The 14862-nt window shown below is 41.3% G+C and overlaps 1 protein-coding gene across 1 annotated transcript in view; it reads right to left on the bottom strand.

Annotated features, from left to right (window-relative positions):
* The window catches only part of gabbr2 (gamma-aminobutyric acid (GABA) B receptor, 2), a 172353-nt gene that overhangs the window by 43357 nt on the left and 114134 nt on the right, over positions 1–14862 (bottom strand). Inside the window, exons 9-13 of the mRNA XM_070846971.1 lie at positions 10626–10706; positions 9652–9802; positions 9178–9310; positions 7964–8071; positions 4414–4536 (exon numbers count right to left, since the gene is read on the bottom strand). Of these exons, the coding sequence (XP_070703072.1) occupies positions 4414–4536; positions 7964–8071; positions 9178–9310; positions 9652–9802; positions 10626–10706 (596 nt within the window). The remainder of the gene's footprint in view (positions 1–4413; positions 4537–7963; positions 8072–9177; positions 9311–9651; positions 9803–10625; positions 10707–14862) is intronic.

Raw genomic sequence — 14862 nt, 5'->3', positions numbered from 1 at the left:
AACAAATGCTCAATTATTAACGAGCCACAAAATGGATCTAATTGCTCACTGCAGCCCAACGTCTCCATCAGCATTCCTATGACGTTCCTGGAGCGACCAGAGTTATTCTTGTTCTCAGTAAGGTCTCTGGGAAAAAAAACAAGACACTGATATGCAGAACATTCCCACTGCTGTTAGGATTTAGGGGTCGGACCTACGTAAAGAATCAGGGACAGAGTGGACTTGCAATCACTATGTTTGCCAAGTTGCCTTTAATCTTATCTACATTTTTATTGAATTTGGCACATACGATTGTGGTTTATGTACGGTATATACTGAAGTGCAGATCAGAGGCCAGGCTTGTTTTAAAGAGGTTTGGGACGATGTCAAGGTCACAAGTAATTTCTGGTGAAGGCATATCATCTGCATACTGTAATTAAAATAAGACTCCGGGGGGTCACTCTCCTCTCATTTTAGAGACAGAGCGACTTAACTCCCTACATGATCTCTGGCCTTTCTTTACTTTTATTTGGGAGGGTATTAAATCAGTCATGTTTTATGAAGCATTCCACAAGGATCTATTGTCAGCCTCTTCACTCATCTTCTTGCTAATGTTAATAAAGGATGCAAAGGGGGATGCCCTAGTTTTGCTAATGGTAACTCATTAAGCTTAGCTTGCTGGATTCAGAGCAGTGGGTTCAGTGGTGACGTAGAGGACTGACTTTGTCTGTTTCCACTAGTTTAATTTTGGTTTTAAATCAAGAGTAAGGTAATTTAACTCAAAATATCTACTACAGTCAGTTATACACTTACAATATTAAGAGGTACCCGTATCAGTGACCACCACAAGGCATAGATAAGGTTACATGTGGGAGTACCCACTTCAGTATACTACAGGGTTTCCCAAACACACACTTTTTTTTTTAATCAATTGCCGAGTGTCTTCATACTGTATATGTAACTGAACTAAAAAAAAAACCACAGTACCATACTTGTAAACACTTTGCGAGTACCCTTCTTGGTCCTGAGTCAATAAGGAAACCCTCCTGTGTGATGGTTCAAACAACAAATCTGGTGGACTACCAAGCACCGTGACAGTTCAATAACACCACATTGTCATACTGCATACCCTTGGGTACAGCAGGTAGATACAGCTATGTGAACCCAAGGTCAGTGTTACTCCCAAACCTCCACAGTGGGGAAGGGAAATGCATGGGAGGAGGAGGGGAAAGTCTGGAAAAGACAGACAGAAAGAGAGATGGAAAGAAAAAGACAACAGATAGAGGGAGGCCACAGGTGAGGGATGGCCTGGCATGATGTGAGAGCTCACATGAAACTGGGTAACTAATGGTCCTTCTCCTTGCACCAATTACTGTTAGTCAGTCAGAGCTAGTCTCACTGGCTCCTGAACCCTATGGAAACAATCCACCATGGTCCCATTCCCCACCCTTAAGTGGGTGTGCAGACTGAAAATAGCACTGTGTTAAAAAACACAAGGGGCTGTGTTGGTGGGGGCATGTTGCTACAGGTAGTGGAGAGAAAATGAAAAATGAAGAAGAATTACCTTATCAATCCCCTAACGGGGAAAATCATTATTCACTCAGTTATTTACACACACAGGCCGAAATACAAACATGTACGTGCAGGAGCTATAGACATGCAAAAGGGAGAGATGGTAGAGTGACTGCTGCTGTGTAATGGTGTAGGAGCAGTTAGGGGTTTGAACACTTGCTCAAGAACACATCGGTAGTGCCCAAGAGGTGAACTGGCTCCTCCTCAGCTACCAGCCCCCACTCTGTACTGTGATGCAGTAAGTACAGTTTGTGTTGTGGCAGAAGTGGATCCAGGTTCAGTGTTTTTGTCCATACAATCCGGTCTTATTGTTTCCAACATTCTTGTGCATCAAGGCCCCTGGTCCACCTGTTGTGTTATTTGAAGCAGTGATAATGTCGGCCTGAGTGAAGCCTAACTCTCCTCTGTCTCTGGTTACAGTGGAATATGTTTAATTGTTTCTCTTTATAAAGGCCCAATTTTGCTTCTTGCCATAAACATTGTTTTTCCATACTGTGTTTTTTTCCTCGCCTCTCCCTCCTCCACATCCCTTTTCTGGGTATTTAGGTTGCCTTCTGGTTTCTGTTCCCACCTGACAAGCTTGGAGGCCCTGAGCGCAGAGGAGCTCCAGGCTGCCTCTCCCACAGCTGTGCCCCAAGGGTCCACTGCTGCTGGTGCTGGAAATCTGGCAGGCTGGCCAGGCATGTGCAGCCTCTGCCTCAGCCCAGGCATGCAGATCCACGACCCCAGGGGGGAAGGAGACTCCTACACTGAGTGGTTAATATATTCACAACACTCCCCTGACCGGGGGCTTAGAGTCTGAGAATACTCCACGAGGACTCGACTGCACACACTGACAACATTCACAAGTGAATATGTTAAGCAAGGCTTTGCTACACCCTTTAGGCAGGCTTAAATATATAAGTGGCTATCATCACAAAGGAAATACGGCTTTGTCTAGAGTTGTACAGATGTGCTAAGTATACCTTTAGAGTATGCCAAAAGGAGCACAAGAATGTAAATAAGCCTGGCGAGATATCATGGATCACTACACTCAGATATCTCCCACAGGAATCTTTTCATCAAGGACTAAGCCAGAAAAAAACTCGGAAAGGCTGACCTGCTCCCAGTACTCTTAGATAAGCGCTATTTATCACTTCACAGGACTTTCATTTAATTGAAGACATGAAAAAGTCAAAACTGGGTGCAAGACAGTGTCAGCCACCCTTTCTTCCCCCGCAGGACCTTGGCAACAAGCAAGCAAACAACATGAAAATCCATTCAATATGATCAAAAGACATCTCCATAAAAATCCACCATTAGACCCTGCCTTTCACTGCAGTCACCTGACAACCTAAGTTTAGTAGAAGGGTCAATTAGAATCCAACCAACACCGTCAATTTAGGAGGCCAGTTAACAGCCTTGTGGCCTACATACAGAAATACAGTGGACTTAAAAGACAACTCATTTGGAAAAAATCTCTGTGGTCTTCAAAGACAGATGATTCAATCTGAACTGCAGTGGAATAAATCCGCCTGCTTGTCAGTTGTTAGCAACCACATTAAAGCAAATTTATTCTCTACTGTTCCACTGAATTATTTGTCAGTACATAAAGAGAATAGTATATAGCCATGTACAAACAGACTTTTCCAATAATGCTATTGTTACATCAACACACCCAGTGACATGGAAATATACAATAATAATAATGTAAGAAAGAAAAGACCTTAAATGTGACATCAGATAGCACATTGTTGTCAGTTTTCTCTTGAATTTTCACCTCACCTTTCTTTTTCATGTAGACTAGGCGGACGTACATTAACATGTTCAGATTTAACAAACCACAGCTACTGTGCACTTATTATCTAACAATTCACAGATACAGTACTGATCCCAAATGTAGCTCTACAACCCATTTTACCATTACACTGTATTAGTTGATCTTGGCCTAATGCGAGCCCATCTTTTTGTCTAACAACTTAATAGACTGAGGAACGAATGAGTGCTGCAGCCTCTCATGTTTAAACAGTGGAACACTGAACCATCTATTAAGAGAATGAGCTCATACTCTCAAAAACATAAGAAAAAAAGACTCGACACAAAACCATTTCAATATATTTAGCTCAAAATCTTCCTAGCTGTATTTTAGCAGTCTGCTGGATATACTAGTGTTAATCTTTACAAAAAGACAAATGTACCAGACAGTGAAGCCATACTGCATAAGGTTCCATACTTTAGAAGTATGGAAAAAAAAATAAAAACACAATCTGGCACTTTAACCACAGCAGCTCAATCCTCTGCGAAAATAAACATGCTGCTGTGCCTTCCTAATTCTCAGTCCACATTCCCTTAATGCCACTGACAGTTATGTATATGTCACCGAAAACACACTTTACACACCATCAATCTCTAATGCCAAAATTACAATATGTTCGTTTTAGCAAATTGTACGCACAGATAATCCTGTACCAATCTCAGAGAATCTGAGTCTATTCTAGCCAATCACAGCAAAGCAGAGGTCATTTCTACGCTACCCCATGCCACCTCTCCAGCAAGGAAAAAGTGATGCCAAGTGCCTCTTTTCCAGCTGGCTTTGCCAATGTCTCACATCCAAGCTGGCAAATGTCCAACCATGGGATAAGCACAGGAGGCAGCAATGGCTCACATCCTGACACAAAAATAACAAGCACAACAAAAAGATGCTCATGCTACAGCCTAAGGCGGACATTTTGTTTGCTTAAACTCCAAATCATTTTTAAGACTCTGTGTCACTGGGATTGTCCCGGCAGAGAAAAATCATGTTACATCAACATAAACAAAACCACAATCAAATGCCAAATTTAGAAAAGACAAGAAAAAAAAAACATCAAAAAGCTCACTGACCTCCAAGCTGTACTCTTCCACAGTCCTCTTAAGTGGGTCCACAATCTGCCAGCAAATGAGGATGCATAAGTCGATTAGCAGCATCCCACCAACGATAATCAACAACTTCTGGTCCTTTATGATCTGGAGGGGAAAAAGAAGATGAGATGCTTATATTAGCCCCATTAGCACACACCTGCTAATGCTGTTTGTTATTGACCATTGCAAGTGTATGATTCGTATCCCATCATCAGCCTTGTTGGCTTCATTCTAACCATCTAATCCAGGGACTGGTTACAATGCATTTAACTGTAATTGACCACCCACTCGGATAGGAAACCAGCCAAACTGCAAGTGCAAAAGACCAACAGCACCTGGTTTCAGAATTTGATACTGACACTTTTTTACACTGTAGCACACATAGTACATTTAGCAGCTTGTACTCTGAACTGAGAACCACTAGTAGACTTTCAGTTCTGTTGGTTCAGTTATGCCACCAACATGCTATGAATCAGTTACCCTGTAGCCAGAGAATGTGGAAAAGATCCACCAAACAAGAGCCATCACTGCCAACCACGAAAGCACCTCTTTTGTATCATGAACTTTAGAGGGATGAAAGCCTTGACCTGTTTGTGATCTTTATTTATAATAGCGTTTGACTGGTTGGAACGGCAGATCAAAGGAAAGGTCAGGGAACACAGGCTGGGTTATGTTTGTAGAGTATCACATAGCCCCGATGCAGCACAGTGGTCTCGCACAGGTCTCCATCCGCTGGTGGGCTCAGGATGAGATGCATGAGGGGTTTGTTTTTTGATCTGGTGTCTTTTGATGGTGCTGGCATTGAACAAATAGAGGCAAAGGCAAGACGAGGGACATTTCTTGTGGAAAAAATGCAATGCTTCAGGGCAGTTTAAAGGAAGGTGGATGCAGAGCAGGTCAAATGGCTGCTTCAAAGCCAGCGAAAAACAATTTTATGCCAAGGCGACGATAAAATAACCGCATATTAAATTAAACAAATTTTGGTTAAATCTGGCTGATAAAAGTAATCTATTATTCTAACAAGTACATTGTTGTAACATAAGATATGCAAGATATCTTAGAGAAATTAAACAAAAAAAGCAGAGCCACCATCTGCTCAACTGTGATATGCTACTCTGCCAACTGAGTCTGGTAAACAAAGTGCATAATGACTCTAAATTACCTGAAGTGTTATGTACCGTTTGTTTTCTTTCCCCCTATAATATTGGCACTGTGACATATCAGTTGTGTTCTATTGTCTTTGTGTCTACTGATTCCAAAAAAGAGAAAGTAACTGAAAACAGTTAATGTGCGCATGGCCCTGACACACACATATAGAGTATATACATAAACTATCTTGTGAATTAAGGCTGAATTGGTTGTAAAATTTAAAAAAGTCTCTATCTTTTTACTGTGTAGCGTCAACCAACAAGGCCAGGGGCTGGCTGTGCTATAATAGAAAATAACTCGACTTTAAATGCTGTAGCCAGACCTCAGGACATTGTAACAACAGTATACCATTACTACTACTGATCTACCAAGATACAGGAAGTTAACAAGTGTGACATTTGCTCAAGTTGCTCAAGTTGCTCATGATGGTATTTTCAGCGTGCAAATGTAATGGACTAATGGGTACTGTGTGTTTGCTTAGCTCTGCCCTGTGTGAAGGTGCATTCAGGTGTATCCAGAAATATGTCACTAAGGAGTACTCAGTAAATTACCAAGATAGGCAGATTGACAAGTAGCTGCTACAGGGGCCTGGGGGTGATGGGTTGTGTAAGGGGTGATTTTTTTGTAAGTGTGTATGTTTATCTGTGCCTGTGGTGTGTGTATTTGGAGAAGTATGGCATTGACTGACAGCCCCCGCCACACACACACACACACACACACACACACACACACACACACACACACACAGAGTCTCAGCCAGTCTCTGGCACTGAGCTCTTTAAGAAGTGAAGGAGTGCCGGCCGTAGCCCACCGAGTGGAACATTTATCGAACACACCCCTGATTTACAATCTGTGCTCTCCCTGTGTACAGGAAAAAAGATGGATGGAGGGAGTGAGGAATGTAGTTCCGGCCCCACCGTTTGAAGAAAAGATGGCTAACACTTGGCTTGTTCCTCCCCTGACAGTGGCTGACAGAGATTTCAGGGCACCAACAGCAACTATCACTCTGCTCAAGCCAAAGCACCTGCAGTCAGTTTGCAGGAAGTGTGGTGTGTGTCCTGCAAACAGACCCACGCCATGAACCAGCAGAGAATACATTTTGAGGTTTAAGTGCTGAAAGATGCAGTGGGGGTGAATACTGCTTCTGAAGAAACATTTGTTTTGTCTCTGTTAGAGAGTGACAGAGGATGGGAGAGGGAGAACTGAGCTGAGATAACTGGTTATGAAGGGTCAGGGTAAAGCCATTGAGCTTGGGGAGGAAAAACTGTTTTGTTTTCCTAAAAAGATTAATCAGAAAAAGAAAATGAATTAAAAAATGATTTGGAAACAGCTGAAAAAGCATGTGGTGATCTTGTGTTGACCTGACTGCAGAAATTGCAGCGGAAATTCAAGTTTAAGTAGAGCTCGGTCAGAGCTCCTTGTCTTTTAACCTGTAATCTGGACTCTCTTTATCTTCATCTATCCTCTGCCCTTCTTTGCCAGCTTTTCTCATTTTCTCCTCACAGTATCCAACCTACTTTCTTTGCCATTTGTGCCGCATTGTTTGTCTTGTCCTTTTCTCTGCCCTGCTTTGCCTTCCTCCTTCTGTCCCTCCACCCTCCCTTCTGCTACTACTTCCCTGTATCCATTCAACCTCTCCGACTCTTTGATCTATCCCTCTTTCCTCCCTCTCTTCCTCCTCCCTCTCTCTCTGGCAGGCCACCCGTACTTCCTCCAATATGCAAGAGGGTAAGGGGGGGGGGGGGGCAAAGAGAGGGGGAGAGCAGGATCTATAAATACAAAAAGGCCAGCACACTTACAACACACAGTGAGCTCGGCACCACTTTATATAACTAGGCCAGTGAAACAGATTGTGTTAGATGTTTGAAAAAACATTTGTATTTCTAAATCTTTTTTTTCCACAGAAAAGATTCTAAAAGCAGGTGCCAGGGGCTGTCAGTCTTTTTGTGTCTGTTAAAAAGCATGAGTGTGAATACAAGCACCCACACACCAGTGTTGGGCTTTCAAAAGGCATGTGAAGCTTCCTGGATAAGGCTGTCAGGTCTACATGTTTTAATGTAGATGCTTGTGGTTATATGGACTGGGAGTTATCATATCTAACAGCTGCCCATGCTGTGATGAATAAAAGGTTCAGAACCAGATTTAACCAGAGAGGATAATGTATACCAATAGTGGCCATTAACACGGATAGCTGTGGCTAATTTGGTAGAAAATTAATGAAATGAATGAAAAAACAAAGAACATTAAAACATGTTTCTAGGCACACAAAGTTTTAATCTTTGTGCCATATGTATCATAGCACAAAGACTGAAATATGGAAATAACCGATTAATCACTGCTTTCCTATAATATACCGTATATATTATGAAATATTTTTTAATACCTTCTTCTTCATCTTCACATTTTTGAAGATGGCGTGCACCCTCCAGGTCTTGGCAAACATGGCGCCAAAAGCTGTTGTGTATCCAACAATGAGTATCCATGTCCGAACCTATCAGAACAACAGGAACACACATAATTGTGTCATGTCTTAAACTGGTGATCAAGGCTGAAAACAACATCTGATCTGACAGGTATTTGTATTTTGTTCAAGAAGTTCATTCAAAATAGCGTTGTGAAGAATTCTAAAAATAAGAAGCTGTCAGATTTACTCTTCGTCTCTAAGTGTTGAGCTCTAGGAGAACGTCCTGGACCATGGAAGCTGTCACACTCAGAGTATTTCATCTTAATGAGAAACAAAATGCAGACCTCTCAGTGCTTTGGCACACAGGACACTGCTGGCGTGTTTCAGAAGCTTACAATTCAAATATAGACTATAAAATCCTAAAATACCTACAGAGAGCTTCTGTATATGTGTTTGACTTCTACATGTGATGCATGTGTTTGTTTTTATGTGTATGTCTGTGTGAACATTTACATAGTCTGCATCCACACGTTTACGCCAGGCCCTCTTTATGTGCCATTCTCTACTATATCTAAAGCAATAGAGCCAGGCAGGGGCACAACACTTTGTAAAGAAGATGGCAAAAAACAATTACAGCATCTATTCTTTAGGAGACCAACACATATTGATTGGTGGTGAATGGATCAAGCTCTGTGCTCCTTTGCTGTAGGACCTCGTCTGAAGTGACAAGCTCTGTTTTGGCTCTGCAGGAAAGCCTCAGCCAGGTGGTGGCAGCTTGAGACGTGTCCTGCCTCACATTAAACTGGTGCGCATGTGAGTGTGTGTGTCTCTGTGTCTGGGAGGGCGGTATATCTCAGTGGAAACCGGTTATCACTGTAATCAAAACTCTTTAATTAATCCAGCATCTACATAGTCACACAGTAATGCTACCTGAGGGGAGACACTTAATGTGCACTATGCTAGCTAGAGACCCAGAGAGAGAGACATTCAATCAGTCTTCACTTACAGTTTTTCACATGGCGCATGTGATTAGTGTTTCAGCAGTATTCTACATATTTCATCCGTGTCCGCAACTATTCTGTAAGCCAATGAGCAAAGTTCAACAGCACAATTAGACCTGAATACGACGCGCATCCAACCGTAACTTCGATTCATTATTCTATGTATTAGTGAAACGTGTTGGGGGAACTCACAGTGCAGAGGGTCTCAAACTCTTTGTCAGAGACGAAACCTCCATCTAAGCCAAACAAGAAGATGGAGGCATAAGACAACATGCCTCCGAGGATGATCAGGTTATTCATGTAGGGACTGGACATCTTGATTAGTCTAGAAGAGAAGAGAGCAGAGAACAGAAGATTAGAATACAATAAAATAGTATAGCCATATTCATCAAAAATACTAAGGCATGGAGGGGAATAAAGATGTGAAACAATAATGCACCTGTAGATACTTAAAGGTGAATCATTATTCTCACTCTTCATCATTCTTTAATTTCAATACCATTCAATCCCCCGATTCTTCCTGTCCTTCATTAACACCGACACCTCATTTGCTTTTCCACTGCACCGTACCTTTATCAATCTCACCTCTACTACCTAGCCTTCACCTAATCCTTCCCTCCATCCTCATACTCTCAAAGCTGTGCTTCATCAATGCTGAATGCTGACCTGTGGTTGCGGTTCTTAATGTTGAAGAACAGGAAGGCCCCTGCCATGAGCATGCCCAGTATGGTGATGGTGGACAGGATGCTGTAGAGGGGCACGTTGATGTGGCGCCGCTGTAGACGCACAAACGTACGATCCTTGGGAGGCTCCACGCCTAAAAAGAAGAAAGGTGTCACAAGAAAAGAATTTGGTAAAGTAAATCTCTCAAAATGAATGAGCCTCAAATATAATCTAAGAAATATAATCTGAGGTTTCTCTCTTCACTTTGATAACTTAACACCTGCTTCCTTCAGATCTTCTTCACTTCAGCCACAAAATAGTGACACTGCGGCAGTCATCCAGTTATTTGAGACCCATTTCCTGGTCCTCAGTTTCCCCTAGTTCAGTGTATTTCTCTCTATGCCCCACAGTCAAGTTATTGTGGTTAGACACTGCACTCTCATATCTTTTACTCTATTTTTCACCTGCCAGTGTGCCAATCAATTGTGATGGCATCATCTTACACATCTCCACTTACTGTGGTCAGGGATGTGGAAACAAGCATCTGAGATAGTACTGTTTCTGTTTGTGCGGCAAGGCCGAGAAGATGGAGGAAGAGTCATGAAGGGGAGAACAGCCGGGAGGATCGAACAAATTACAAAGTATATCAACACAGGCAAACACGGAATAGGTGAAAAATGGACTTGTAAATAATTTAGATGAGAAAGGACAATTTAGAGTGGTAAAAGAGAGTGGTGGTGGTGTCTTAGTATGTCTGAGTGTGTGCTGGAGGGAGTTCAGGTTCAAGTGAGCAAGTGAATGGGAGCTGAGAGTGCAGGGGTGGTAAGTGATGGGCCTTTAGCATACATATAAACATACATCAGATGCATCAGGACACCATTTTCTTCTTCAGTGAGTTTTACATCCTTCAGTCAATGCTCGCACAGTCACACACAAATGCATGCACTTACACACATCTACAGTAGCCTACTATGTACCTTGGAACTTTATGGCATTGTTGATGAGGTCCAGCACATCAGCAATTGCGTTGTACTCTCCCACCTTCACTTCCTTGCCCTCTGTTAAAAAAAAAGAAACACACACACATGCATACTGAATGTAGACATTTAAAACAAATAAATAAATGTTGAGCTGACAATGATGCTAGATCAAAAGTTAAGGGATCATTAGAGTTATTACAACCTGTATGAGCAGAACATAAATGGAACATGAGAGATTGAAACATTTTACTCAAAACCACAGATGTAAACCTAGTGGCGGTGCAAAAGGAAAAGTCTGGCAATCATCAGTCAAAGTCTTTAGTTAACGTAGTGTAGAAACCATAACCATGTACAAAATTTTGTGGGAATCCATCCAGTAGAGGTTGACATATTTCAGTCTGGATCAAAGTGGGCCGTCTGATCCTCCCTCGAGCCATGCCACTCACAAGGCTAAAAGTGCCATTATGTATGACATTAAGGCCAACAGACCGACAACTGGCTAAATGGTTACACTAGATTTGAGGTTTCCCAACTTGATTCTCCAGCGAGTCATATGAAATCTCTCAGATAGCTGACTTAATTATGCAACAAAGTGCTAAAATAATGGATATAACTTATACAAAGCGGCTTGAAGGGTTTATAAAATCTTGCATGAGTGATCCTCATTTGGAGAAAATGTAACAGAGGCTTCTTTGAGAGAACAAGTAAATCTAATTCAAACACTAATTTGACACAGTGAAGAATGGCCCAACTTTAAGCTGTACTGTCTGAAACAGTGGTATGACCTCACAGAGGTCCTTGAATTACAGGATCTTCAAAACCCATTAGTAATACAAAAAATATCCCTAACACAGGATTTTAAAACACTTACAAAGATGCTTTAAGATTCTCCATTGGTAGCTTTCAGATGCAGGTTAATATTGCCAGGAAATGCTCATCTTGTTTTTTACAGTCTCAGTTATCAGCTTACTTTACCTCAAGGAAACCATAAGTACTTTTATTGCAATATACATTGACTTAAAGGCTCTTTATTTGATTTCTCAGCATCTCAGTCCAAAACAAACTGCATTTGCAGCCATCCCAATGACCAAATCAAATGACAGAAAAGCTTCAATTACAACCTTGCAAAGCACACAGAGTGAGTTTGACTTCATTCTCTGCTCGGGTCCCCATTACTCATAGCTACATAGCAAATAGTTGATTAATACTAGATTAATGCTCTAAATCTCGTATAGATAATCTTTAAGTAGTTCCTACATACAGTCAAGGTGTAAAATGCTGCACACCCTAGCCTGTAAACACTATAGTCTCTGTGGAGTTCTGCTCAAACACAGCTATTTCAGGATTTAGTGTTTTCTCTTTTAGAAACAACTATGAGTCCCTCAGGTGTAATATTGGAGGAAGCATGACCTTGTCAGGCAAACCTGGGCCTTCACTCTCCTTCACTCATAAAGATTACTCACTCAGAGTGTACACCAGGGAGAAGAGAAGACTGGGATGGGAAAAGAGGACAGATTATTCTGATTCTTTTTTGTAAGCACTACAAACAACCTACAATTTCTTCTGGTGTGCACGCACAAATCTCTCTGCTTCTCCCTGTTATCACTCTCACAGGCCTATTGAACTCCTCAGCGGCATTGTCCTTGACTAGGAAAATGACAGATAACATCAGCTATTGCAGCATCACAGGGCACCGCGTTCCCCTCTCCTCTTTACTCCGTGAATAACCTCATTTGATCTCCAATTCTGGCATCAAAGCGTCAGCAAATGTTGAAAATGTTTGTGTGAATATATGTGACAATTTCAGAACAGTGAATTTTATGGGCATACACAATTAGGAGTTCTCAGTACTGAATGGGGATCAATAACCATGTTTCCCTTGACCACGTCCTTTGTTAGGATCTAAACAGCAGAAGGGATTGTATATCAGCACTCTTCCTTTGAGATGCTAAAATACTATCCCAGCACTCAGTCCCCACAGGGAATATTGATGGCGGCAGCAGGCTGGTGAAACTCAACTTGTCGTTCAGCCTATGCAATGACATTTCATTTCTTTTTGTTTGATTAGTCACCTTTGTGGTGAATTTGTGGTAAATAAGTGGATGCAAGACAACTTTTAGATTAAGTTTATAGACATGATATACTTTAGGGATGAGGCTGGTGATATTCTATTTTTTTTTTCAACAGACAGCAAATCTTGTGGGAATTCTTGTGGATTGTATTCTATACACTCACTGTGGGTTTTGTCATGTTTGTCATGTACAGTAACTACAGTAAAGCTGTCAAATGCATGTACTGGAGTTTAGAATACAACATATCTCTGTGAAATGTACCGGAATAAAATATATATATATATAATATACAATACTCACAAAAAGTTAGGGATATTCGACTTTCAGGTGAAATATATGGAAAATGTAAAAAGTGAATGCTACAGTGATATTATATCATGAAAGTAGGGCATTTAAGTAGAAGCATGCAATGGTAATTTTATTCATCTTAAACAATTTATTGAAAGAAAATCTAACAACAATGGTGGGTATACCACAACAAAACATTTTCAGTGTCTCAATAAATTGGGATGTGGCCAAAGGACGTCCACTCCTCTCCTTTCTGTGACTCTTCCAGTCTCTGTATCACTGTTACAACCTCCTGATGACACTCTGTGACCCTCTAAGCTCAGTGAACACCTCCGTCTGAGGACTTCCTGTTTGAAGCCTCCAGTGTTGAGGTGCTGCTGATCAACTGTTAGGTGTCGTCTTGGTCTCATGATGTCAGAATGTGAACAGCATGATGAGGAGGACTGTTTAAATACCAATTCTAACTGAAGCAGGAAATGTATTGGTCGATTCATGGATCAAACCTGTTGTGAATTTTGCTGTTAAGCTTCTTGTTAGAGAACAGCAACTTGTGCAAAAAGTACTGAAACACTGAACAGTTGGACATGTGCATTCAGAAGTTTAGAGAAGGTCACATTAAGTTCACCTGGAAAGGTTAGAATGCATTTTAGGTTCATCCTGAAATTTCACCTGAAAGCTGAATATCCCTAACTTTTTGTGAGTAGTGTATATATATATATATATATATATGTAATAATGTATATATAATAATGGTGATGAACGAGTTAATAATGTTCCACTTGCCACACTGAAAAAATAAAGACATTTTATTTTTTTCACTGCTGCACCTGCAAGTACAGATGACTTGTCCTCTTTGGAGCAGAGACTCATGCTGGTTTGAAAACTAAGATATCAAATTGGTGATTGCTGGACCTCATTTGCAGTATAACTCTTTTATAATGCAGAATCCCCTCTGAATTTAGAGTTCTTTTTCATGCTGTTCACATTAGTTTTCCTTTAAACAAGTTCATTTTATTTTGTGTCATGTCTGATCTGTGAAATCTGAACATGGCAAAAAATGGTTGTTCATTTAAAAACATTGGCAGTGCAGCTCAATGCGAGCTATTTAAGTTGAAAGTACTGTGCGAAGACTATTGCCTGGAGGTAAACTGACAGCAGTGGGGGTGCTGCTGGTTCAAATTCCGACAGAAGATGATAGAAAAGCAGGAAATTAGATCTTACTTGAGGCGTGTTGTAGATAGTAAATCCTATCATTTATCTCTACAGCTCCAAAACACTTTAACCTTTTACCCACAGATATCACAACCTCACCTTACTCACCTTACAGTGGGTAACACTACATGAATTTCTTCCTCCTCCTTACAGAATGACAAAGACTGTGTTTCCTTATCTACCATGTCCAGTAGTGCGTTGATTTAAAATCTGTACTCAGAGGAACTGTAACAGCAATCAAGACCTCTGGTAGCAAGTTATCTCTTATCCCCATGAGAGACAGGGGGAATAAGAGCTATCGAGGCCCCTGACTAAGAACGCCTGACAGGGTAAAATGGAGGATCAGAGGCTGAGGACGGATGATAGGGTCATGTTGAGGATCACTGCCTTTTGAAATATTCAAGCTGGGGCTGTCCCTCCTCTCCTCTCCACCCTGCTCAGGCTCTTGGTGTGTCAAAAGGGTGACAAATTCACGATCCCTGACAAGTGAGGAAGAAGTGATAGAGTGAAGGTTAAGGAGCGATGGAGGAGGTTTAAAAAAGCTAGAAGACAGTGAGAGATAGCTGTAACATAGAGGAGGATTAGGTTGAGGAAAGAGTGTGTTGGAGACGCTGTGGACAACCTGTTCAGGATAAAGAGAAATGTGAAAAAGGCAAAAAAAA

Source organism: Pempheris klunzingeri, chromosome 16, assembly GCF_042242105.1.
Source record: "Pempheris klunzingeri isolate RE-2024b chromosome 16, fPemKlu1.hap1, whole genome shotgun sequence".
NCBI classification, from domain to species: domain Eukaryota; kingdom Metazoa; phylum Chordata; class Actinopteri; order Acropomatiformes; family Pempheridae; genus Pempheris; species Pempheris klunzingeri.
This window is presented reverse-complemented; position numbering and strand designations above follow the sequence as displayed.